General features: G+C 39.7%; 3 protein-coding genes across 11 annotated transcripts in view; 1 reads left to right on the top strand and 2 right to left on the bottom strand.

The window, feature by feature from the left end:
* Positions 1-3,236, bottom strand: part of LOC121346552 (melanopsin-like) — a 94,550-nt gene extending 91,314 nt beyond the window's left edge. Inside the window, exon 1 of the mRNA XM_041424452.1 lies at positions 1,340-3,236. The gene's annotated coding sequence lies outside the window, so the exon portion shown is untranslated. The remainder of the gene's footprint in view (positions 1-1,339) is intronic.
* The window catches only part of HPGDS (hematopoietic prostaglandin D synthase), a 29,540-nt gene extending 25,125 nt beyond the window's left edge, over positions 1-4,415 (top strand). For all 4 annotated transcript variants that reach the window (XM_041424461.1, XM_041424458.1, XM_041424459.1 and 1 more), the window contains exons 4-6: positions 161-270; positions 3,292-3,390; positions 4,060-4,415. In XM_041424461.1, the coding sequence (XP_041280395.1) occupies positions 161-270; positions 3,292-3,390; positions 4,060-4,224 (374 nt within the window). In that variant the 3' untranslated portion in view covers positions 4,225-4,415. The remainder of the gene's footprint in view (positions 1-160; positions 271-3,291; positions 3,391-4,059) is intronic.
* The window catches only part of SMARCAD1 (SWI/SNF-related, matrix-associated actin-dependent regulator of chromatin, subfamily a, containing DEAD/H box 1), a 42,463-nt gene continuing 21,195 nt past the window's right edge, over positions 4,283-25,550 (bottom strand). For 3 of the 6 annotated variants that reach the window (XM_041424444.1, XM_041424447.1, XM_041424448.1), the window contains 16 exons: positions 24,021-24,412; positions 18,774-18,976; positions 17,511-17,601; positions 16,217-16,316; positions 14,681-14,740; positions 14,395-14,470; positions 13,832-13,967; positions 12,679-12,816; positions 12,273-12,368; positions 11,729-11,846; positions 11,319-11,440; positions 10,010-10,198; positions 9,029-9,147; positions 7,957-8,139; positions 7,184-7,293; positions 4,283-6,879 (listed from right to left, as the gene is read on the bottom strand). In XM_041424444.1, the coding sequence (XP_041280378.1) occupies positions 6,818-6,879; positions 7,184-7,293; positions 7,957-8,139; positions 9,029-9,147; positions 10,010-10,198; positions 11,319-11,440; positions 11,729-11,846; positions 12,273-12,368; positions 12,679-12,816; positions 13,832-13,967; positions 14,395-14,470; positions 14,681-14,740; positions 16,217-16,316; positions 17,511-17,601; positions 18,774-18,976; positions 24,021-24,412 (2,195 nt within the window). In that variant the 3' untranslated portion in view covers positions 4,283-6,817. Of the gene's footprint in view, positions 6,880-7,183; positions 7,294-7,956; positions 8,307-9,028; positions 9,148-10,009; positions 10,199-11,318; positions 11,441-11,728; positions 11,847-12,272; positions 12,369-12,678; positions 12,817-13,831; positions 13,968-14,394; positions 14,471-14,680; positions 14,741-16,216; positions 16,317-17,510; positions 17,602-18,773; positions 18,977-23,383; positions 23,514-24,020; positions 24,413-25,550 lie in introns of those variants that run through there. The other 3 variants (XM_041424445.1, XM_041424449.1, XM_041424446.1) reach the window with 3 other exon arrangements.

Below are 25,550 nucleotides of genomic sequence, written 5' to 3'. Positions count from 1 at the left end.
CTTGCAACTGGATGCAAAGAGTCAAATCCACATTGTTAGCATCAAAAAGATCTGGAGAACATGTATGTTTATGAAAATATTCACAGAGTTTACCTTTGGGGCATCAAAAATTCCTGCAGATGCTGTCTCTAACATTCCTTCATATGCTTGCTTCCCACAGGTCTGGCAGGCCAGACGCCTGTGGAACAGGCTTTAGCTGATGCCATTGTGGACACCATTGATGACTTCATGACACTGTTCCCTTGGGCAGAGAAAAACCAGGACGTGAGAGTAAGCCAATCACTAAATTAAACAAGGATAGCATGTATGCCATGATCCTGTATATGAGCATCTGCTCTGGAGACACTGATGGGTGACAGCCACTGGGTTCATCATCTCGTGGAGCTCTGTGGTTCTTTCCTTGAGGGTGATCCCACCTCCTCCTTCACCAGGTTGTTTTCACCCTTGGTAGAAACTCTGAGGCCTTCATGAGCTGCCCCTCACTAGTTCACCTTGAACCAAGGATGTGCCTACACCAAACTGCTCTTCAAAAGGGCAGAGACAGGACACTTCCACCCCAGCTGGCGCTGTAGATTTCCTCTCTCTTGTCGCAAGAAGCCTGCTCTCAAATCTTTCTGCCAACTCAATAAGATAAATAGCCCTGTCCCATCCTTTAGTGTTTCTGCATTTTGATTTCTTCTAGGTGTTCAGTAAGTATCAGTGTTCAATAACATCAGCTGCCAAGGATGACTGCTTGTCAGGAGAGCAGGCACTGCTAATTAGGGCAGGGAGTACAGCCCTCACTGCGCTTTCCAGATGTCACAACCCACTTTGGTCCTCTGCATTGCTTCTGACACCAGGCTACGGTGCCACTGCTACTTTAACACACAGTCACAGGCTTGTCCTACAGCATTTGGGATTTCTTTTGGCATCAGGCCAGTGCCTCTCACCAGAATCCCAAAAGCAAGCACACAGATCAGTTGCTGGGGGAAGAAGGCGATGGATGATTTCACTCCACCGTTACCAAGGCTCTGCACAGCTCTGACCCAAGCAGATAACCTGACCCTCCTTAGGGAAGTGGAGGTGTAACAACAGCTCTCACCATAAACTGCCAGTGCAGCCACCTTCCATTTATTCCAGATCATTATCTGAAATGCTTATTATGGTATCTTATTAGGGTATCTTATTATTAGGTAATAAGATAACCATTATTGGGGTATCTTATTGCAGAGACCGCAGAGCAAAAAATGGTGCTCCAAACCCATAATAAATAAAGAAACAATATGAAAGTGCTCTGAAATCTTGCAGGGAGAAAACCTGAAATTTGGAGGTTTAATACTTAAAAGTGTGAATTACTTACATTTCTAAGTGATTTCCTTAAGTTTCCTAGTTTGGGGAGGGTAAGCTGACTCACGAGTTTTAATCAGTTCAGAAGAGCCACAGTCCTGCTGATGTGCTGGTGCAGAGGCAGCTCTGCTGCCCTTCCATGGGGAAGCTCCTGTTGTAACTCCCGCATGTACCCGAGCACTTCTCCAAACAAGGACCCAGATCGTGTCACCAGTGATTAATTTAAACGGGAAGAGCTGGCAACCAACCCGTATGTGCCAATCCGCACGTATGCATGCTAAGTTATGTGCTGGGGCCAAGGATGGTCGGGAATCTCACTTTCCCACGCTCCCAGCATTGTCCTTCCTCCCTCTCTCGTCCCGGATCCTCTGCCACCACCTTGTGGTCGAAGTGGCGTCTCAAGGTTTCGCCAGGCCAGATTTAAGTCATTTTCACACACTTAAGCCAAAACACCTCCCCAGGCCTGACCAGTGCTCACAGGAACACACACCAGGGAATGGTGAGAGGATGTGTTATGCCATCTAGCCAGTAGCCAAGAGGAATCAAAGCAAACCGGGGGAGCAGAGCTGGAAGGTGCCTGTGGAAGCTCCCTCCGTGCCAGGCACAGCCTCCCCCTTCACCCCACATTCCCCAAAACACAGCTGGCATTGTAAAGCTTTGCACCCACCGCTGCAGAGCTCCAGGGTTGAGATGAGCAGGTTAAGCCACTCCAGAAGAGGGATCCTGGTTGTCCTCACCAGAGAAGAGGGATCCTGTGTCCTTCACAACTTGGCTGTGCACTCCCCTGCTTGGAGAATGCTGTTACCATCACGATCATACAACAGCTTGGGGTTTTCTTTGCGGGGTAAAAGGGTGGGGAGGGATCATTTACCTAAAAAAATGAAATACCACAACCCAGGGCACAGATGTGAGATTTCTGGACTGCAAACTCCCAGCTTATATTTGCAGTCACCTCATCCAGTTACTAAGCTCTTAACAAAGCAGAAAATTATGTCAAATCTTCGATCATGCCTATAGAAACAGTGATTTGATTTCAGCCTGCATTAAGGTTTCTGCCTCATTTAATTTTCTTATTTCCCATTAACCTCAGTCAAAGCTGTAGAAATAATTCCATTCCTGTACACCTGTTCTTCTTTATCCAAGCCTGAGCGTGTTCCTCCAAAATTAGGCCAAGCACAGTAACTGCAAAAACTGCCATGTGGTTTGACCAGATGATCACAACTGTCTTCAGTCTTAATTATTTCCATGCAGGTGAGAAGAAGCAGTTTCCCTCACCAAAGGAAACAGCTTAGCCCTTTTAAAAGCAGTCTTAAGGCTTTCTGCTATGGGGAGCAGCCTGTAGAGAACCACCACCATAACCTCATGCTTCAGCCATTAACATACAAACACTAAGGCCTGAGCCTTTTGATCATCATTTTAGCTACCTCAAATCGTACTGCTGTGGGGACAAAAAAGCAGAATAACATGAACATTAAAGCTCAAAGATAAATCAACCCCACCAAAAGCTCAAAACTCAAGTTCCATGTTTCCCATAAGAAGAGTTGATAAGCAAAGATAAGTGACCAGCATCTGACTGACTGCACAGAAAGACTGAGCACAAGAGATTTTGGAAGTCTGAGACTCTGCACGCTAGAAAAAAGATGATATTCAAGAGTCCCCTAAAAATTGCTATGAGACATGAGGAATCTATCTTGTAGCTGGATTCTTTCCAAATCTATGGCTGGGCTCCTGCCTTGCCATGGCTGCGTGATTTAGCACATCATATCACATCAGCATCAAGGAGCACTCAGGTGTTCATTAAGGAAGGAATTGGCTTTAAGTCATGGCTCAGCAAGCCATGAATGCCATGTTTTGGTATCTAACCCTAATCTTTTTCATATTTCAGCTTTCTTTTTCATAAACAATAAAACCTCAAAAATTCAGTTTTGCTGACTGCTGTGCATCTCTGTTTTGCTCTTCCACCAGAAAAAAGCATTTGATGATATCCTCACCAACAAAGCACCCGAGCTACTGAAAGATTTGGATACTTTCTTAGGGGATAAGAAGTGGCTGGTAGGCAATTCTGTAAGTATAATTTTTGTTTCTCCCATTCCCATCAGGTTACCAGAAGAATCAAGTAACGGACTTTTGCTGAATTTCTGGGTTTCATGTCAGGCCATGAAGGAACTCTCCCCACACCTGAGCCCTTTATTCTTAACAATACAGAACTGGTCACTCAAATGCAAAGTGAAAATTGTTTTCCACAATATTAGAAGAGTGATGCAAACCAGGACTAGGATCTGCATTTTCTAAAGCAGAAAATGCATTTTCCTATGTATGTTAACACAAAACATTTTAAATGCCTTTGCACTTGTGAACACAAATTCATGACTACACAGAACCCTGTTTACCATCACAGACTAATTTATAAGGCAATACGAAAAAAAATCTCTATATGAACACAGTGCTCTTTTTACCCCAAACTCTTTTCTGCAGCACAGTTTCATCAGGAAAGACTAATATTGTAACACAAGTAATATTTGTAGCCAGGACTTGATTTGAACCAATATTTACAGAAGTCAAGCCTTGCATTGCAACCTAACTACTAGCCCTTTAATAATGGGCTTTAAAAAAACCCCAACCCCAAAATGAGACCTTAAACCAGATGAATTCACAGTTTTTTGAGAATATTAGTAGTCCTGGCTTTTGAGATTACCAACTAAAATTTACTGTTTTCTGTCCCATTTCCACTAGGTAACGTGGGCTGATTTCTACTGGGATGTGTGCAGTACAACACTTCTATCCTGTAAGCCTGACCTGGCAGACAAATACCCCAGGCTTTTGGCTCTCAGGGAGAGAGTGCAAGCACTGCCAGCTATTGCAGCCTGGATCCAGAAAAGGCCGAAGAGTCTAATGTAGATCAGCTGCTCAGAGAAACAAACGCTTGCTTGGTTTTCAATATGACAAGCATCCTAAGTTAGTAACTTCTAAATCATTTAAATTTACTTCAGATGGCTATGCTGTATGAAATCAAAATCTACCACTTGTATCCACATGCAAGAGAATCTAAAATACTGATTTAGTAGAGTAATAAATATTGATTCACAGAAGTGTGGTTTCAGTCACATTCCCCCTCTACAAACACAGTGCTCGATCAAACCAATTAATGTTTTGTGCACTCTCAACGGGAGAAAAGGTGAATGCATCTTCGTGGAGAGGTGCAGTCTCAACAACATTTTGACTATTGCAATCTTTCCATCTGGAGGAAAGCAAGTTAAAAGGAGAGGGCAAATGCATGGGACACTAAACAAAAAAAAAAAAAAAAAAAAAAAAAAAAAAGATGACCCACTTAGTCAATAAAATGCAAGGGTCTGCAAAAAGTGTTTGAGAAGCATGAGGTTTATGCTGTGCCCCTGAAAAAAACCAAACAAAAACCTCCAAAACAAGCCAAAAAGCAGTGGCACAGCTCAGCTCAGCTGGTGCCCACACCAGCACCAGTTCTCCATAAATACACCAGCTGCAAAAACATTTAACAGCTCAGTATCTATGCCAATAAGTAGGAGACACAAACTGGGGGTCAGTGGTGGCAAGCAGGTTTAGAACAAATGAAGGGTTTGCTCTTCCAGGACAGGAGAAAAGACAGGTGGAAATCCTGGCAATGTGGATGGCTGTGGATGAAAGTGGTTTACACAAACTCAAGGGGACACAAGTGCTTGTGAGAGGTCTCCATTGTGTGGTGTAAGCAGATAAACCACAACAAACTTGGACAACACTCCATGCTGGAAATCGCCACTGTTGGGAAAGTATTTCCCTTCACATTTACTTCCCCCTCCCACCTCAAGTATTATTTCCTTGAATCACGAGTGACTCCAAACAACCCCTCAGAGAGACAACTCAGGTATTGTCAGAACAGAAAGAAACAACCTTTACTCATTCCCATCTTCACCTGCTTTGCAACTCCTTGTGTGCTTTGGTCTGGCTCTTCATACATTTTTCCTTCTTTAGCTCCCAAAACTCGTCTCTTCTTCAGCAACTGACTTCAGGGAGTGGCTTTGTGTTCCTTCCCCTCTGTACATCTTTCCCAACCAGAAAAACAGAACCATAGAACAGCTGAAGGGACCTCTGGAGGTCACCTGGTCCAAGCCCCTGCTCACACAGGGCCACCTAGAGCCAGCTGCCCAGGACTGCATCCAGTTAGTTCTTGGCTATCTCCAAGGATGTGGCCCTGCAATCTCTTGAGACCCCCAGCTACAAACAGGAGAAACAGTTACAAGGAAGAAAGGCAGAAACACACGAGTTCCACAGCACCTAAAGACAGATACTGACCCCAGAGGTATCCACTGCTCCTCCAGACTCCATTAACTGATCCCATACACATCCAGAGCACCACACAGCCCACCCTGAAGGGCAGGGATCTTGTTTCAACCCACACTTCAACTAAGCAATGGGATAAGAGTTGGGTTAGCATCATGCTCAAGAGAAACACACAGCCTAGTTAGCTGTAGCATTAAATACCAGTGGTTCTCTGTTAAATCCCATTATTAAGCTCAGCAGAACCAGTGGAATTAAAGGAGCACAGAAAACTGATTCTTACCCATATCCCTTCTCAAACAACACAGTGCATCTTCACCTTGTTTCAGTTATGCATTTTGAAACAGACAGCACAGCTGCAGAACAATTCTAGGAAAAGCCAAGCAGTTTAGTCCACGTTTGGAAAAAGTTTTGGAAAAGCTTTAATTTCCCACCCATTCTGAATTTGCAGAAATCACGTACAAGTTGACCAGAATACCCACAGACTTGACCAAACCATTTGGCAGGAGTTCTGTTTTCACAATCAATATCCTCACACCACTGTAATTAGAGTATAATGACACACTGGTAATTAACTACTGCTGGACAAAGCCAAGTCAGTTCAATTGGAACATTCCAGCTGGTTTGAGAGCTGTCTAATTGATTTCTACAATGCACATTATCATCCCCTCACCTGCCCCAAATCACCACAACCATGAAAACATTTTGTCAGCCTATGGAATTTTATTGGAACAAGTTGATACAAAATCAGTACGGTACATCAAATGAACCAAAACAAGCAGAAAACAGACTCGAGCATTGTCAAATAAGGCACATATAAAAAAATCTACACGTGGAATCCAGTGAAACAGACAGTTTATATATATATATATATATTTGGAGGTAGAAATAATTACAAAAATACTGACAAATCTTAAGCAGTAGCAGATTTGTTAAAACAATTACTACTTAGGTCCCCATTTTCAAAAGTGATCTGTAACACCTTTATTCAGCATCTGAGGTTGGCACTTTTGGGCCATTTATGCTTTTTAAGCATTAAAAGAATGTTATTGGTGTTAAAATTTTTCAATACCATGAGCAATACAATAAAGAAATTACAAAAAGTTATAAACGTTCATAAAACTCCTGGTCAACAGTAATGTAAGAGTCCTTGGGGTATTTCATCACATTTCTTCCTTGAATTTCACAACATATTTACATTTTAGAGACCCAATGAAGCTTTTAATAATGTGGCTATATCTGCTGGAATGGTTCCTTCTTCTCCTGAGGAATAAAGAGAAGCATTAGTACAGCTTAAAATATTTTGCATAAACAGATAAAAGCCTATGTCCCCAAAACAGTAAAAAAATCCTCTGCTTGTAGGACTTGGTCACTGATTTCTGGGTCAGACTCAGGGCACCTCCTGTTAAATCGAAGAACAACCAGCAAAAATACTGAATTTCTAGTTCAACATAAAAAACCCCCAAACAACAAAAGGCTTGTCTGCATGAAGAACATTATTTTTTCCGACTAACATATTTCAGCTTTAATTTACTTGAGTGGACATCATTATGTGCAAGACACCTACCTGATTCTGCTGCCGTCATATCTTGTTCTAACTTCAATTTCTGTTGGCTGATTTTGAGCATGGTTTCTTCAATAGTCCCCTTACTGATGAGCTTTATGACTTGTACTTCTCTGAAAATAACAAAAAAATCCATTTGCCTGTTTGGATTAGTGCAAAAGGGAAGGATGCTATGCCTGCCTGGGGTTTCAAGCAAGGATGGGGTAATGAATGAGACTGTAATATAAAGAGCTTCTAGATTTTTCTCTGGAACAACTATGGTCTGTATTGCCAGAAAACATGTTTTCTCCTTCACTCCCAGCCACTGCAAGTATCTGGACAGTCACCAAAATCTCCATTAATATAAACTAGTCCAATTCCCCCTAATTCCCTTTTACCGTTTAATACAGTTGAAATTGCACACATTCTATTTTTTCACTCTTTAGGACAGGGTGACACTTAAAAGCTTAGAAGTCTCCTGAAGAGAACAAACAGCTTGGCCAGACAGTCCTAAAGACTTCAGATCTACCTTGGAATAGTTCCCAGCACCAGAAATTTGAGATTTATGCACAATTTGAGAGTTATACTGAACTAGGAAAAGGAGGAAAGTGTAAATAAAGGTTTGTTCTGCCAGCAACATGGACTAAGACAATTACAGGTCCTAGCTCCCACACAACCCAGAGCTGCTCTATACAAGTCTCTGCTTAAAACTTTCAATCATAAATACTGTCCTTTTAGCCTCCTTTGTGAGCTTTCCTCCAAGGAAACCCAAGCACTGTAATTTTAATAAGTCTTACCGTGTCTGCCCCACTCTGTGGCACCGGTCTTCGGCCTGCTTATCATTGTAAGGGTTGCAGTCAATGTCATGAAGGATCACAACATTGGCTGAGGTCAGATTAATGCCCAAGCCACCAGCTTTGGTGGACAGAAGGAATACAAATATACCCATGTCTGTATTGAACTCATCTATCAGATGTATCCTGCAGAACACAAGACACCATGCATCAGGCCTTGGAAAACACTCCACACTGGCTCCAGAGCTGAACACAGAAGTTGGGAGGATCTTTTGGAAGAGAGGACAGTGGCACTGCACAGGAGCTCCAAAGTACAGATGTTACGCAGCAGGAAAAAGGGTACCAACAGTCCTCTGCAGTGACCAGAGAAACATACTGAGTGACAGATGGATAGCAAAGAGTGAAAACAGGCTTAGAAAAAGATTTTTGATGATCACAGAACACAAAGAGTCAGTTGGAGGACAATGGAAGACTGAAGCACATGAAACCATGGAAGGTAGGGGATGAATTTTGCTTCATGACAATCTTCATGACAATAACTGCACATGTAAGGGCAGAAACAGACAACAGCTCTACACGGGAAGTAACACCACAGCAAGAATGACAGATTTTTGAAATTAAGGAAAAAGCATCAAAAAAAAACCCTTCAAAAATTCTTAAGAAAATCAGCTCAGCTCAAACAAGAAAAGCATTGCAACATTTTCAGCTGCAGGGACAGACAGAACGGTTTGTCCAGAGAAACAAAGTGTATCTGCCTATTGTAAAAGAATACACTCTACTTCCAAGGAATAGCTACAGGTGTTATGACATGCTGACACACAAATCAAACACAACAGGAACTGCTGAAGACATATTTTTCATTTCCATGGCTGAGACTGTTAACCACACCACCTAAACCTCACCTTTCAGCCTCACCCTTACTAAAGTCATCTGAAATTCAGCATTAAACACCTTCTGTGGTCAATGTCCAGTGAGCACAGACTTCTATACATTGGAAAACAAAGATAAGGGTCCAAAGTCACCTCCCCCTCTCCAACACATTCACTTTCTCTCATTTTTGGCAAGAGTCACATACCGCTCAGAAATCTGCGTTTTCCCATCCAGCCTAAGGTATCTGTGTTGCCAGTGTTTTAGGAAAACTTCCAGGATGTCCAGCATCATAGTGAACTGGCTGAACAACACAACTCTGTCACCCTGAAAAGGACAAGCAAAGCAAAAATTTTTGAAACATGCCAACTATGAAGCACAAGAATTCTTTATTAATGCAAATATATGATTTTACTTTCACAGAATCCCTGTTTTCCAAAATAAAAGACTAAGCTGAAAATCACTGAGTCAGGATTGACTTTCAGTGAAGATTTCATATCCAGTAGATCTGGATCTCACTCGCTGTCTGTTATTGCAGTAATATTTTAATTTGTATTTAGATATCTCAAACAAACCACATATCAAATGCATAAATGACAGATCATTTAATCCATAAACATCAATATATTTTTATTCAAAACTTCAATTTAAATATTTCATGTAATACACAGAGTAGCCCTATTTTGTCTGAAATAGTCAGATTCACAGCACCCACCTGTTGAAATTCAGGATAATCTGAAGCAATATGGCACATGCTTATTTGCAAAATAAACCTGTTTGAATCTCAGGGTAGGACTTCAAGCAGGGACCTCCTCTTACCTTTCCACTGGCTTAACACACATGATTATTCTAATGTAATACAGTTATTCAATTGCCAAGAAAAGGTCCAAGTCCATGAGGTGTGAAAATTATGCAAGACCCCACATATTAATAGAGTAGTTAACTTGGGATGAATACTCTGAAACTTGATAAACTGGGAAAACTTATTTCAGCTGTCTCTAAAGTGAGGCACATCCTCAGCACATTAAAAGCTGTAAGGGTTGCTTCTCAATTCTGCACATGCACTAAATTACATTGTAGAACTCCACAGCAAAGCAACTGGGTTGCATAGAGAGCTGGCAGATATTAATTTAACCAGTTATTTAGAGACACTCTTTAGACAGGAAAAAGCTTCAGTCATCTGTAATACCTTCTCTTTAAGGTCGGAAAGAATGCGTTCCAATGCTCTAAACTTTCCAGAATCCAGGATCTGATCCACGTCTAACGTGAAGTCATTGATGTGAGAGTATTGCTTACAAAGCACATGCAGCTCAAAATCTGTCATTACTGTCATATCTTCAAAGATAAGGTCAGGGTTAGCATCACAATGTGTGGGTTCCTATTAGCAAAAACAAAGGGAAATCATACAATACACAATCTTACCAGAGAACTAAAACCAAAACCACCACACAGTAACATCCATAATCCCTGCAAGAAAAAAGTAATAACACACCTAGATGTGGACAAATGCTAGAGCTGGGCTCATGCAAGCAATGAAAGATGAACTCTCAACCTTAGGTTTATAGGAGAGGATATTTACTTCACAGTTCAGCTCTTAGAAGCACTTATACTGCCAAAAACTTAAGAAGGATATGCTAAACCTTCATAACAATTACCTACTTCCCATCAAGCCCTATGACCTTTTACCCCTTTCTGAGACCTCTTCCCCTGAAGACACATTCCCTAAAAGGGAGGTCCAGTCCTTGGATAGATGGTAGAAGACATGGAAAGCCCTGCCCAAGATGTAGGGTGGGTAGAGGGATGTCATGCCTGGAAGAAAGAAGAAAAAAAAGCCACATCTGGGCAGTACAATGGTATGGGAATAAAAAGGGACAAAAATCCTTTGTAAACCAATGGGTCACTTCTTGCTTCCCCAACCACGTCTGGCTTCACTTTAGAAAAAGGTGAAGAATATTCAAAGCCAGCTCCAACTTTTTTAGAGCACTTGTGACACACCGAGTTAGTTTTTTTTTATTTTATATTCTAGACATCAGCAACAATTTTCACCAAGCTCCTCAGGCATTAAGCCCATACAAATTAAAAAAAAAATAAAATCCTTAACAGTTCAATACTTAGGCCTTCCTATTTTAGTTTTGTACTACTCTGTTCTTGCTACTCAGAAAGCTACTAAACTCAAGTGCCCACCTAAGATTTTTTCCATAAATACTCTGGCTTTAAATTCTGGGGTGGAGGGAAGAGGTGCTAAGGCAGAGTTTATGAAAAAGAGACTACAGACCCACAACTGTTCTCTCAATTCTAATGATACAAAAATCAGTGTTAAATACCTACAGAGCTTGATTAGAGCACTGGATAGATGTAAAGAAATAAAAAGCAGCAACAATTAAGTCTGGCAATGACACATTTTTGACCAGAAGCCTGACAACAAAACACACAAAGAAACAAGTTTGCATTAGAAATTCTGAGAAATGAAGGATTGCTTCTGAATCTCATCCCCTTACCTTGAGCATGAGGGAGGACATTGTCCTGAGCTTGTCATTCGGGTAGTACTGACGATGCAAAAGAGGGTGATTTGCCATTTTTCTAAGCTGCATCATTGCATTTCCCATATCAGAGTTTTTCTCTGTAAACAAAGAAGGCATCTTTGTACTACTTTTGAAAAGTAGTACAAAGCACTACTTTGTACTACTATTGAAAAGAACCATCTGAAACACTTATTTCTCAGCAGAGCTTTGTTTGCAAGAACTCAGTTTGAAAATTCACCTATTACCTGAACTTCAAACAAATTCATGGAAGGGATATAGACAGGTTATGAGCATTAGACATTTCTACAAAGCAAACACTGTAGTGATGTTCAATATATGTCTCAGCATGACCAAATCCACCAGAAGGAAACGAGGCCCTTGCATACCATTACTGTTGATGGTTTTCTTGAGCTTGTTTACGAGAGCCAAGTAGAGTTGTTCCTGTTTATCAGACATGGCACACAGTTCAATGAGATCTTTTTTGGGAGGTAGTTGTTTAAGGACCTGACAAAACAAAATTATACCAGATAAAACCTGTATTGTTGTGAACCATCAATAATTTTGCATTGTCATATAGCTGTTATGATACTCTGTTAATTCTCCTCATCCCAGCTCCTTTCACTGCTTGCAACTTCACTAATTTGGGCAGCAATTTAACTCAGGTCTTGACCTAGATTATACATCAACCTCCCTCAAGTAACATGGTCTACACACTCCAGAACTACATGAAATAATATTTATTATATGCAATGCTTGGGATCTACTCCCCTGCTAATCAGCGTTACCCTCTTCAGACCACTGAAGTCTGCAAGTGCCCATTAACATTTTTTAAGATCAATAAGTAATTTAATCTCATATTATGGTGTTGGTCTCAGAGATTATCAGGCTTTTTGATAACACAAACCCTTCATTCTAAAGATAAAATGTTACCTCATCTTTTACTCTTCTCAAGATGAATGGCTTTATTATCTGCTTTGCATGTGCAATTCTCTCCTTCTCATATATGCTTTGTTCTTCAGCACTCTTCTAAGGAAAACATTGAAAGAATTCAATTGCAGTGTGAAGCTTTCAGCTCTAACACCACCACTTTAACGTCTCTAACTTGATGAAAACCCCAGCCAAAACAGCCATACTTGACCTGACCATTAATATTCCAAGATCCTGTTACAGGATATTTTCAGTTAAAAGGTTTACTCAATTGTTTCATTTTCTAGATTTTCATAATCACATTACTTTTTTTTCATAAAATACCAATAAAACAGAAGTTATGCAGCAACAGCAGTCTTCTAGCAAAAAGAAAAAAGTTATTTTCAAGAAGAGAATTCATGATACTCACTGTTTTTGAAGAGAACATCCTTCGAATTTCACTTGTGCTACTGCTGAACATATCGGGCATGACAAAATTCAAGAGGGACATCAATTCCAACAGATTATTTTGAACTGGAGTCCCTGTTAGCAGCAAGCGATTCTTGGCCTGTTTGTCCAAAGTGCAAAGAGCAACGAGAAAGATTTGTCAGACGGGCTAAAAAATATTATTGGCAAAAAAACCACAGCTATGGAGAAGTGAGAAAATGAACTTAGTTTCAATGATAACTATTTAAGGTTATATTTGGAATTCGTGGAATTATTTCCTTGTTAAGTCAACAAAACCGTTTACAGATCTGTGGGGAACTGTGCACCAATTTAAGACAATTAAAAAAGCATTCCTGGATCTATTAGGCTTCATCTTAACTGTTCTGTTTGCGCTCTGTTTTGCTTATTGTTGTTGGGTTTCTTTTGTTCTTTAGGGTACTTTTTCTTCCTCCTGATGACTCTGCTAATTGCTGCTTCCATATCAAGTTCTCTAATGTCATACAGTACTTAAGCACAAGTTTTGAACTGCAAGTACAAGCAAGTTTTATTGCTTAAAGATCAGCTTTTTAAAAAGGCTATTGATGAAAACATGATCTTGAAAAATAAGTTGCAGTAAGTGGTCTTAAGTTTATTATTACTGTACAAATACTATAGTGCTAGATCATATTATTCAGAGAAAGAGCTGTTCTCAATTCTTTTTCAAAATTCTGCTGACTCAGGCAGCAAGCCACAAGGAAAAATATTTTCAAGCTGGCTTTTCTTACCCTATCAGAGTAGGTCCTTAAATACTATAAGGTTTCAGCACAAGTAATCAGAATAGCATCTTTAAAATCTTTACTACTCTGGGATGTAACTGGGAATTTGCTTAATACTGAAACTCAAGTATTACCATCATTGTAATGATGGTACAGGAAATTTATTACATTTCTTTGGGAGCTTATGTTCCAGAAGTGATCACAGTGCAGGATCTACTCCTTAGACCACACCAACACTTAACTCCACTTGCATGCTGCAGTTCCTCTAAAGTTACGTGTATTCGAATGTTACAGTTAATATTCCACTTTCCCCCTGCTTGGAACTACTACAGAAAACCCAGGAGCTGTTCCCTCTAACCCAGCAATAACTAAACCTCTTACATTAATTGTCATGAGGTGCTGGTAGCGGATAGAGCTCATGTTCTTGAGCATATGACCTTCATCAAAAATTGCATAGTTAAGCTTCAGCCTGCGGAACAGTCCTCGATCTTCCGAGCTGCTGATTGCAGAGTTGTATCTGTCAGAGACAAATATCACTTGCACTTAGTCTCTCTCTGAAAATGAATGTACTGTTATCACAATCAAATTCTCTAATATTGTTAAGAGTTATGGAGAAAGTGCACAAGGGGCAGTAGAACTCCACGGAAGTAACTAACTACAACAGAGTTCATTACTGGTAAATGATTTCAGTTTACTTGATGAGCCAATGCTCTCGGCAACACTTCCTAAAAATTTGCTGAAGTCTATTACAATGTAATATTATCTGTAATATACATGCTAACATATCTAAAGCACCTATGACACAGTATCTCTTACATGATCATAAAACCCTAGTTAACCATTATCCAAAACCCAAATCCTAAAATGGTCTGGTTTCTTGTACCACTAGAGGTCAGCAGGACCTCACTAAAGCTCCCTGTTTGTAGTGTTTTAACTGTACTTACGTAGTCACAATCACATTGAAATCAACGACTTTATTGTGAATGTCCAACCTGAGATGTTTCCTATCTTCTTGGGATCCTAAAGAAGGACAAGTCATAAAATGAGTACAGTTACATATATTTATATACATGTAATAATTAAAGACACTGCAGAGAAATCACTCATCAATAAATCTGTGTATTTCAACAACTGTCTTAAAACAACACTGCAATGAGCAATTAATCTTTTCTTGTGCTAACCATACAAGCAACTGCATTATTGGATTCACTTCTGAACTAGATTCCTCACCATAGTAAAAGAGGACATTCAGTTCAGGACACCACAGATGAACTTCTCTTATCCAGTTATCTGTAAGACAACATTAAAACAAAACCCAAGTAATTTATAATTTATTAGGTCCTACTGTTTCACACCTCATCATCAACCCAAACATCTGATTTTAAAGCAAATCCCTTTAAATTCTCCTAATGGTTAAGAGGTGCTCTGTCTTAAAACTGTAAACCTGGTAGGCAAGAAACTGAATCAACTCTAACTGGGTTTTAGTAACTCAACCAGCTTGCTCTTTAAACTCCTGCAGGAACAGGCCCTGCATCGTCTGCAACCACTGTATGAAATAAATGTATAACTCTGCAGCTTGGTTTCTTCCCTAGACAGTTCAATCCCAAAAAGCAAATCACTTAATCTGTCGGTACTTGCCTGCAGAAGTGTATCACCGGGAGAGACAGTGCCTCTGGGAGCCTGACATCGCAGCTGTGCAGCTCCAGGTGTGCAGCAGCACAGCGGCCACAGGCAACACTGCTGTGCCCAAGGGGAAGCTGCTTGACAGCCAACAAGTGCTGACCCCAAACCACAGCAGAAGGGGGATGCTGCTAAATGCCACTTGGGAGGGAGGGACCCAGGTCAGGGGTAAAGAGACACCTTTGGAAAAGTGTCAGGAAAACTGCCAGCAGACTGCACTGCCCAGGCATTGCCAACCTGCCTCTACTATTGGGACTCTAGGACTGACTTCACAAAAGCACCTTTGTTCACATACTTGTGTACACCTCAGGCTTTAAGTAATATATGCATTATTAAGAGTTGTTTTAGAAAGTGGGTTCCAGTGGAGTTTGAAAGCACAGTAAAAATGAGGATTTCAAACTTAAGTTGAACAACTGGAAACTTTTCTGATGCATCAAGAGAAATTTTTGAAGCCCAAGTAAGTATTTTATACTAAAAGCAGCATTTACTTTCTAAACTCAACTTGTTACTTCCTCTGCCATTCAATAAATCCAAATTTAACTCCATCAAGAACCATTTTCTGCTCAACCTCATCAGGTTTGCTAACATTTTATTCCATCATCCTCTTTCCAATTTCAACTGAGGCCACAAAACAATCAGAACACACAAGTAAAAGACAGTTAGCCTCATCATTTTAGGATTTTCATCTGCTTTGACAGATGCTGTGCAGTAAAGAGGAAAAAAGACAGTGAATGTTTAAAATGTCATGAAACCTAGCCCTAAGCACAGCCTGAAGACTAGCAAGTTCAGCCAATATTCAATAAGTAAAAAGACTACTTTGCTACACAAGTTCAGATTGTAACAAGCAGCTTCATTTTTTTCAAAGCAGACAGATTGTCTAAAAAAGTTCCATGCTAAGTCTAATTAATTCAGAACAAGCACGCCTGCAGTATGGTCTGCATTCCAATTCAAATTACTTAAGGAGCTGATTACCATCATAAGAAAATCCAATTTTCTTTCATTAATTTATCTTTGCTTTACAATACGCCCATGATTGGTTTGGTTCTTTTTTCCCTTACTAAAAGATTTTTGAAGGTTGTAACTTACCTATCGTTGAAGCTGGCACAACTATCAAGTGGGGACCTTTATTGCCCTCTTGGTAGAGATAAGCCAGAAATGCAATAGCTTGAATTGTTTTTCCTAAGCCCTAAGAGAAAATAAATCCATTTAAACAAAATTTACAATCTGCATGACATAAAATTGTTTTTAACTCTTAAAGCAATTACAGTGTAGTGATGACCCAGTAAAGATTAGAAATCTGATCAGAAAATTTGTTCTGAAGAACCAAGTTTACAGAAGACAATTCCTTCTTAAGTACAACCTCAGTCAAACTTCATTATCATTTCAGCTCAATATTTGAACAAAGATTCATGTTTTCAATTAATGAAGTCTTTCATTTTAGTTCTAGTTCACCCCTCAAATAATCTGCAGAAGCTTACCTTCCTGAACCAATGGTGCAGAGAAAAATGATTACTTGGAAACTAAATGTCTATTTCCATTTGACCCAGTTGTACAAAGGGTATTCCAGTACTTCTGAAGTGGAATTTAATACGCCAATCAGATTAAAGATAAGTCTACATTTCCACCAACACTCACTTTTCCTGTTTTCTGCATCATGAATTAAAAAATTTCACATATCTACCACAAAACACCCCCATATTCTTACTAGCATGAAACATACAGAAGTTGAGAAACACTGCCTAAATCACAGCAAGGCAAAGCAGTGCTTTCATTCATGGTTCATCAGAAGACAAACAGCAGCCAGGATTAAAAACAACAGACCACAAATTCAGCAGCTGCATCAGTAAGTTTTTTCTGTTGTACAACTATGGGTGGTGTCAGCCATTAACAAAACCTCAAACCCAAAAGCTTGTCTCTCTTAGTTCAAAGTTGATGAGGAGTGTCATCACAAGAGATGGTGGAAATGCCGCTTCTGGAGAAGCGGAGAATGTTTCTACCCATTTGTTTTTCCGGTATTGTTATCTGCCTGTTTTGAAACTGGTGAAGAAATGGAGAAAATAGGGAGGGTCACTACACTAAATGCTGTAGAATTAATTATATTTTTGGGTAAGGAGCTGTTAAACTCAATGGTTTGAAAATAACCTGTTGTGGTAGAAACCAGTTCCATTGCACCAGAAGACACTATGTGATTTTTAAGTGGCCATGAATCTTAGGCTACCTTGGATTTTCAGATGGAAAGGAGCTCAGCAGCTTCTAAGATCTTGGAGAACTGTTTGCAATTTAGGATTACTTATAATCTCCTGGAGGTTTCTAGGCGAGGATTTAACAAACTCTTTTTTCAAAATTTTAACAATTCTTAAATAAGCAGTTTCACACTTACCATTTCATCAGCCAAGATGCCATTCAATCTGTGCTTATACAGCAGTGCTAACCAGTTCAAACCAATCTTCTGATATGGCTTCAGTTTCAAACTGTTAAAAACAATCAAGCTTATTACCACCTTTTATTTGTTTCTCCTTGAAACACAACTTTACACTTATGGTAATCACAGACTGGCAGATTTAACACTGCCTTTATTTAACACTGCATTAATTTTAATGTACTCCAGACCTAGCAGTGAAAAACACAAACTTTCTTAATCAGTCACCTGTACACAAACTGAGTTGCTTATCTCCATTTTCACAGACCTTAAATGATCAAAATGAGTGACAGAAGAAATACTTCTCTTCTACAATCAGTGATACACAAACACATAAAAGCAGTTACAGAACTACTGATTTCTAAAATACACAATTAATTGGCATTTTGCAAAAAATCCCTAATTTTGCTCTGTTGTACAATTACTGTACGTGTCAGCACGTACACACAAACACACAACCCACAAAACACACTCAACAGCAAGTCACCCAGTTCAGCACTTTTTCCAAAGAAGGAGCATCACTGACATCCTTCCTCCTAAGATTTCCTACTTCCTCCCAGGCTTTATTTTCACACAGCTGAGTATCTTCTGCTTCTAACAGTATTCAAGCTGCTACTTTGGCCATTCCCACTACACCTCTACATTTCTTAACCCTTAGAATAATAACCTCCACCACATCCATTTCCATTCCTCCTAATAGCTATTTGGAGATCCTTACCAATTTACTTCTCTGAAAGAAATCCTTCCCCACAACACATTCCAGCTGCCACTCTGACTAGATACAGAGTTCCAGATTATTGGTACACCTGAACTTCCTGACCAATTTCTTTAATTCAGCTAGTAAACCTGCCCAGTTGGCTTAGATTTGTTCCAATTTAGCATTTTTGAAATCAAATTCTATTTGAAATCTGCCCCCCACTACATACGCAGGTTTGCTTGGGTTTTTATTCGAAATAAGTTGACAACTCATGATTCCATTGCTTAAGGTTAGCTGTTATATTCACCAGAAACTGGAGGAAGTAAAACAGTTATAATTTTTTATGCTCTTATCCTGGCCACCAGCCTTCCTGATACACTTTAAAAATCTGTTAGATTCTCTCACTGAGTGTTACTAAGTATCAAAAATCTGCAACTCTACTTTCAGAGACTAAAGAATTGAAAATCCCAGTCTTCAAGTACACCTTATTGACCAACACCCTTCTGAAGTTTAAAAATGAGAGATACCTGCGATTCAGAATGGAGGGTTGCTCTATGTTCCATCCACATCCTCCACCTCTAGTAATACTGGTTACCTGTTTTGTCAATTTATTGGAAATGTCTTCACATTTATTCATGAGCTTTAGAACCACATCCCTCTCCTTCAGCAGTATCTTGCAGTTCCACACTATATCCTCTGACAAGCCAGAAGTCTTCGTCATTTTTGTAAACTGCAAAATAATAATAATTAAAAATCTATGAACACTGGTAATAGCAATGCAGTGAAAATCCACAGCTGATGCAGGCAATAATTCAAGTAGTAGACAGCAACAGCATCCCCATCTACTCTCAAAATTCCAAATACTTCTGACACTTGGCCCACTGCAAACTGTGTGAATTGACACTGAAGGTCATCATTGCAGCTCCTCGCATTATGAAACTTGAAATCTTAAGTGATAAAAATTCTCTGAAGTGTTACTAACATAAAATACAAGTGCTTTAAACTCAAAATTGTCAACAGGAGGCAACACACACTGCAAAGGCCAGCTTTGAAGGCCAGGCACACTAACAGAACAAAATCCCAAAAGGAAGGAAAAAAAAGCACTGATTCTCATTAAGATGCTCTTTTAAACAAACCCTGTTACATACTAAAGGTAGAAAATGCAAGCATAATGTAGGCATCGAGGCAAACAAATCTGTAATGAAGGTTATTACATTTTGTTATGGGTCTGTCTGGAGCTCAGCATTACTTGGTTCCAGTTTAACTCTACCACAAAGGTAGTCAAAGTGGACTGAAGCATTGTGCCAAGATTTTTGTGGTCACCAAGTACTGCCAGTGCAAAGAAGCCTTACTTCCATCACTTGCTTCCTCAAGTCCACACTATAAACACTGTATTTCTCTCCTCTAAATTTCAGATCATCACAGTATGAATATTTTACATGTCAGAGACAAGCAGCCTCAAGTTGTATCAAAACAGGCCCCTCAGGCCCATCGATTTCTCCTAAATTCCACATAGAGCCATCTGCAGAAAGTGTAAAACCTACCACTATAAATATTTCTGCAGTAACTGGGGTCATATTTGTAATTATAGTATTTTCTCAAGTAGTTATGCATATTTTACTGTAAAGAACAGGCATTTTTTTTTTGCCTATTAATGGATTTAAAGAATTGATACAATGTGTTTTGGATTCAGCATTCTTGTATTAAAACAGAAGTAGTTTTCACACAGATTTTTCTGAATTTTAGACCAGGGATCTGTTAAAATTTAGCACAAGACTTCATATGTACATATCCTCCAAGAATTCCTTCCATAAAAAACAAGTCGTATGATCCAGCTATTATGTGTTAAGTAACTCACCAATATTGTCACATTGCAGAGTAAAAGTAAGTTTTGTTAAGGTAAAGACTATAACCAGATTAAAAGTGGAATTTAAAAAACAGCTTTCATTAGAAAAATATTTAAAAAATAACCAGAGTGAGGCAATTACAGTCTGGGGGTATGTTTTTGTTTGTGCTTTTTTGATTTTAAACAAACTCCAGAAAAGTTTACCAACACTCCCAGATTACACCAGGCTAAGGTACACATTTCAACACTTGTAAAGAAATTTTCTAAATAGACACCTCTATTTAGAAATAAAAAAGAACACAGTTTTTAATAGGTGCCTACAAAATTTCAACATTTGTTTTGATGACTAAAGCTTTGGTTGGCATGAATAGAAATCCTGTAATCCATAAATAAAGGTGTGGAGAATTGAGCCATCTGTTATAAACAGAAATTGTATTGTTTCATGTCAGCACAATAACATCCACGTCCAAGTTGCAACAAGCAATATTTTAGCCACTGGTTTGCATGTGAAACACAGGGTGTTACCCTGCTCAGAACTCAAAGCAGATCCAGAGGTGGCCTTTGCTTTCTAGAGGTTCTGATACCCTCCCAAGTTCAGCTTTTTTCAAATGAGGCCCAAAAATGTGAGACCATCATGGAAATTGAACCCATGAGCTTTCCCGGCATATTTGGAATTGCCACACCAGCACATTCTGCCTGGGATTACTTTACACCACTTGCAAGATGATGATGGCTTTCCCTTTAATGCCTAAGGGTGGAAGTCAGCCTCAGCCTCGACCAACAAAAACCAGTTCCACCATAAGCAGTTTCCCATTGCTAACCTGATGCATTTGCTGCTTCCCTTCAGCTGGCTTTGGTGCAATGTGGTTCTGGAGTCTGATTTTTGTGGCAGTTTGTACACACGGAGCCAAACAAAATGAGATGACAAAGGTGGAGCTACTCTCCCTTGAGTCTGTACCTCCTAGCTCATATACTGCTGCAGTGTACGGAATATGATGGACAAGTACATCAACCTCTGACAGCTCAGTTCTCCCATTCCCCTAAAAGTGATGTACTGTGTCAGCATTTCAATGTAACAGTTTCCATCAGCTTGACTTGTGTGTATTCTGTAAGAATTTCTGTAGACCACAAAGTCTTTAATGCTAAGCAAGACAGCTTATTTTGTGATAGAATAATACTGTGAATGACAAAAATGAGAGGATACAGCAAGTCTCACACTGATACATATGTTTTTACACTAAAAGGAAATCCCAACAGGTAACAATTATACACCTTAAAAAAAAAAAGGAAACAGAAGAGCATTAAACCCTCTCCAGTTCCTCTCCCACATTTACCAGAAGAAGCAAAAAATTGCAAGACGACCAACCCAGGCCCCCGAACCTCAGCTGAGCATCTCTGGGAGCCAGTCTAGGCTCTGCTTTTCTGTCTCAGCACACAGTGAAGGCAGGCAGGTACTGCCCTTACATGCTGTGCTCACAGGCTCTCTGCTGAGAAATGGCGCTGAGTGCTGCTGTTTCCAACACTGGGCAATTCCACGGTTGGGAGAGTGCTGTTAAAATATAATTAAGCACCAACAAGTTTTATAGAGGAGTTAGGATGAGGAGGAAGGGCAACTGGTGCCCAGAAGTGCTTCCATCAAGGAAAGAACCATGCTGTCTGCTGGCCCACAATGTGTGCCAGTGGGGTACCATCAGGACCTCAAAACAAACAGGAGAAAGAGGTGAGAAGCCAACACAGAAGACTGAGGGGAGACCTCACTGTGGTTACAACTTCCTCACAAGGGGAACCAGAGATGCAGTCACAGATCTTTTCTCTGTGGTGACCAGGGACAGGACCTGAGGAAATGGCCTGAACCTGTGTCAGGGAAAGTTTATGTGGGATATTAGGGAAAAGAGTCCACGTTTCCTCCTAGAAAATGTACTTGACCTACAGTGTAGGGATTTCTAAACTGCCAAATTAATTAATCTTTGTAAGCAAGGACAATTTCAGCTCTCTCCAATTATTTTGAGAGCCATGTCTACTAAGTTTTTTCCTGTGTGTTTTAAGCATTACAAGATCAAGTTAAACACTTGAAATATCTACTCCAAAAACTAAGTATTTCCAAGTACTCTTATTAATCTTATGAGCTTATGAAATTAATTTAAATCCTCTTGAAACAAAATAGCTTAGTCCAACTTAAAAAAAACCCATCTAGAATAAAAAAAGACATTCTCATTTATGTTTTCCTGGAATAAAACATTCAATTTACAAATAAGTAGGCTTTATTGTTAATCTCAGACTGAGAGTCTTAATATCTTCCTCAATTCTAATAATGAACAAGTGGTAACAACTTTTAGTACTTCACATTGTGTTACACAAGATACCATTATAATAAAAAGAGAATTAAAACTAAGCCAATTTCTTTAATGCTCTAACTGAATTAGCCCTCCCCATTATTCTAACCACCCTTATTAATTGGTAGGAAAAACACTGGGTTACTGAGCTACTGGATCTTTATAAACAATTAAATCCATACTGATACAAAACATCTGCTAAAATCTGCTGCAAACCACTTCGACTCCAGGCAAGTATTCACAATACTACATAAACATGTGGCTGCTGACAGCAGCAATCTTCATGAAAGACAAATTCTGAATGCAAACAGGCCCATGCAGTGTTTTCTTTACTATAAAATATTTAACACAGAAAAAGAAAAGAGCCCTGTAGCAAATACTTCTGCAAAGAATTAAGCTCAGACAAAATCCAACAAGTTTAGAAAGTAATAGCTGTATGACAGATGTTCTGTGAGAAGCCAAAGGCTTGGGGCAAAACGGATTTCTTTTGCAGCATACCAGTACCTTGTATTTTTTCACGTATCGTCTTCTTGTCTCCCCCCCTCCCCTTACAACAAAGATCGCTTTGTTTTCCTTAAAATTCTTTTTAGTATCTCTTATTCTTTCGTGGTAATATATTTCACACACTGAATAATAAATGTTATTGTTTTACACATATTGAAAAAGTTCTTGCTTACATCAGTGGGGGGGTTCAGAATCCACACTGATGAAAAAGCACCAATTATTCTGTAAAAAGGCCTGTGCACAGTCACTGCTTTAAAATCCAAAGCACCAATAAATGAAATCAAGACAATCTGCTGTAACAGACTGTAAGAATTCAAATTTCTTACCAGGACATTGCTCTTAGCAGGTCTTAGGTATTGCAGTTAACTGAAACTGTATAAAATGTCAAGTCTACAAACAAGCCAAGGTAAACATCTGAAAGTAACAACAAAGCGACAGTAGATAATGTACTTACCAACAGATACTGTTTTCCCTTCCGTGGTGAATTGTGGCTTAGCCTTCTGATGCTTTACCTTTCATTAATAAAACACAGCAGCTCATTCCACTAAAAATGGCTGCATTGCTTAGCTAGCAAAACCATGCTAGACACTAAGCTGCAGTAGAATAAAGGCACAAAAGAAGGAAAAAAAGAGAACGATCATTTCTTGCCTGAAACTGAAAATATCCATGCTGGCTTCTTCAATCATGGAACTACCCTGGAAGCTGCTGCTGCACAAGTATCTGCAGTAAAGGTCCTGCCACATTCTTCCCTCCTGCATGGGTTTGCAGCTACAAGAGCTCAGAACAGGCTAGCAAACACCTCCTTCTCAAGTGAAAGCTCTAATTTCTCCTTCTGCAGTGAAATCAACCAACTTTCTGTGCTACAGAGTGAGTGACAGTAATGTCAGCCAATCAGCTTGAGTTTTCCAGAAAAATCACCCCTTAATTCATTCAAAATCAGGTCATATGACACTATTTGAAATGCTATTGGCTTAGGAGGAACATAGTATTTCAGCCTAATGAGGATAAGGCCACCCATCTAAGCCTCCCTAGGCTGAAGCCACCTTGACTCTAGGCAGGCTGGGGATAGGAAAGGAAGAATGCAGACCTACCAGAGCCTCCCAGCTGTTAAAGGGCCGGAGCGCTATTATCTTCTGAGCCTTTTTCTGAGAACACTGGGGAATCAGAGTCAGTTCACTCAGGGAAGCATCCTGCAGGAAGCTGAGGATTTTCGCTTTGTAGCCATCCTCCATCACTTCGTCGCCACTGCTGTAGTCCTCATCCAGGGAGCTTCCGCCGTCTTCAGAAGCGGACTCGTCCTCCATGTGTTCTGTTTCTCCCTCAGCACTCCAAATGCTCCTTTTGCCTTTGTCCTTTTTCTGAAAGCCATTCTGCTCTTTCTCAGAAGCCTTCTGCTTCATCTTATCTTTACTCTCCTCACTCTGGGTTTTAGTGGATGCTTCAGTCCAGTCAGCAACTTTCCTTTTGGGAGGAAATTCTATACCTATGCATGCAACACAGAAGGTACCAAGTCAATGCATACTGGTATGGGGCTGATGAAAACACAAATTGTTCTTCCAAAGTAAAACCCACAGATCTGTAAAACACAGTTCTAGCATTTAATACACAAGAACTCAAAGCAGGTGATCCTAAGAGAACAGAAAATCAAATCTGTATAAAATATGAAAATAGCTCTGACTGTGAGTACAAGATAAGTAAAGCTCATTTGTAGAATGGTCAAATAGCAGAAGGTTTTAAGTACCTTAAAATACAGATGATCAACATAATGTAATATTTGTGAGCTGCAGAAGCTCTGAATCAAAGCAAACAGTTAAGAACTCTGATGTATCCTTAAGATGAGACACTGGTCCCACTGCACCTGACCACAGAGATATTACTTCTGCTGACTTGAGGAAACAAGCCTTCTTTCACCAAGAAAATAATAATTTTTTTCCATTTTAATGCACTGTAGTACAGTATTCAGGGTGGGACACTGAAAACATGCACTTGCTAAAAGACCTCACATAACGAGCCATCTCCAACCAAAATAACTTAGCTGCCTTAAAATAAGACAGAAGGTGTTGAACTGAACACAAGCAAGTAATTTTCAGAAGTGCCTTGTAAGGGTTTTGATTCCTTCATTGCAAGAGAGCACTTGCAGTGCAGAAGTTTCTCTTGTCTCCAATCCTAGCTTGCTGCTGATTGAGTCCAACCCTGACATCTGCTTTCTCAGAAGCAGCAGCAAGGACACAACCTCCTGAGCACTGCTAGCTCTCTCCACTGGTAAAAAATCCAGTTAAGAACACTACCCTGTCCCAAGAACACTTAAATAGCTGACACAGCAAAACATGTACATATCTGACAGCTGTGTAACACACCGAAAAAGTCATCAACTCATTAAATAGGACTTAAGTTCTAACTTGCAGATTTACTTGGAAGAACTGGGTTTGCTCCCTGCCACACTTAAAGTACTGGGATTTACAGATAGGTTGCATAATTCAAGGCCTGCTTCTAGGATGTTCCTCTCCTAGAACACATTTTAAAATTGACAAAATAGCATGTATGACTTGTTACCTATGCAGTTATTTGTACTTACTGGTTTGGAAAGCAGTAATTTACAAATAGTGCAGTTAAAAAACAAA

The sequence above is a fragment of the Onychostruthus taczanowskii genome, unplaced genomic scaffold, assembly GCF_017590055.1.
Source record: "Onychostruthus taczanowskii isolate IOZ18803 unplaced genomic scaffold, ASM1759005v1 scaffold82, whole genome shotgun sequence".
NCBI lineage: Eukaryota > Metazoa > Chordata > Aves > Passeriformes > Passeridae > Onychostruthus > Onychostruthus taczanowskii.
This window is presented reverse-complemented; position numbering and strand designations above follow the sequence as displayed.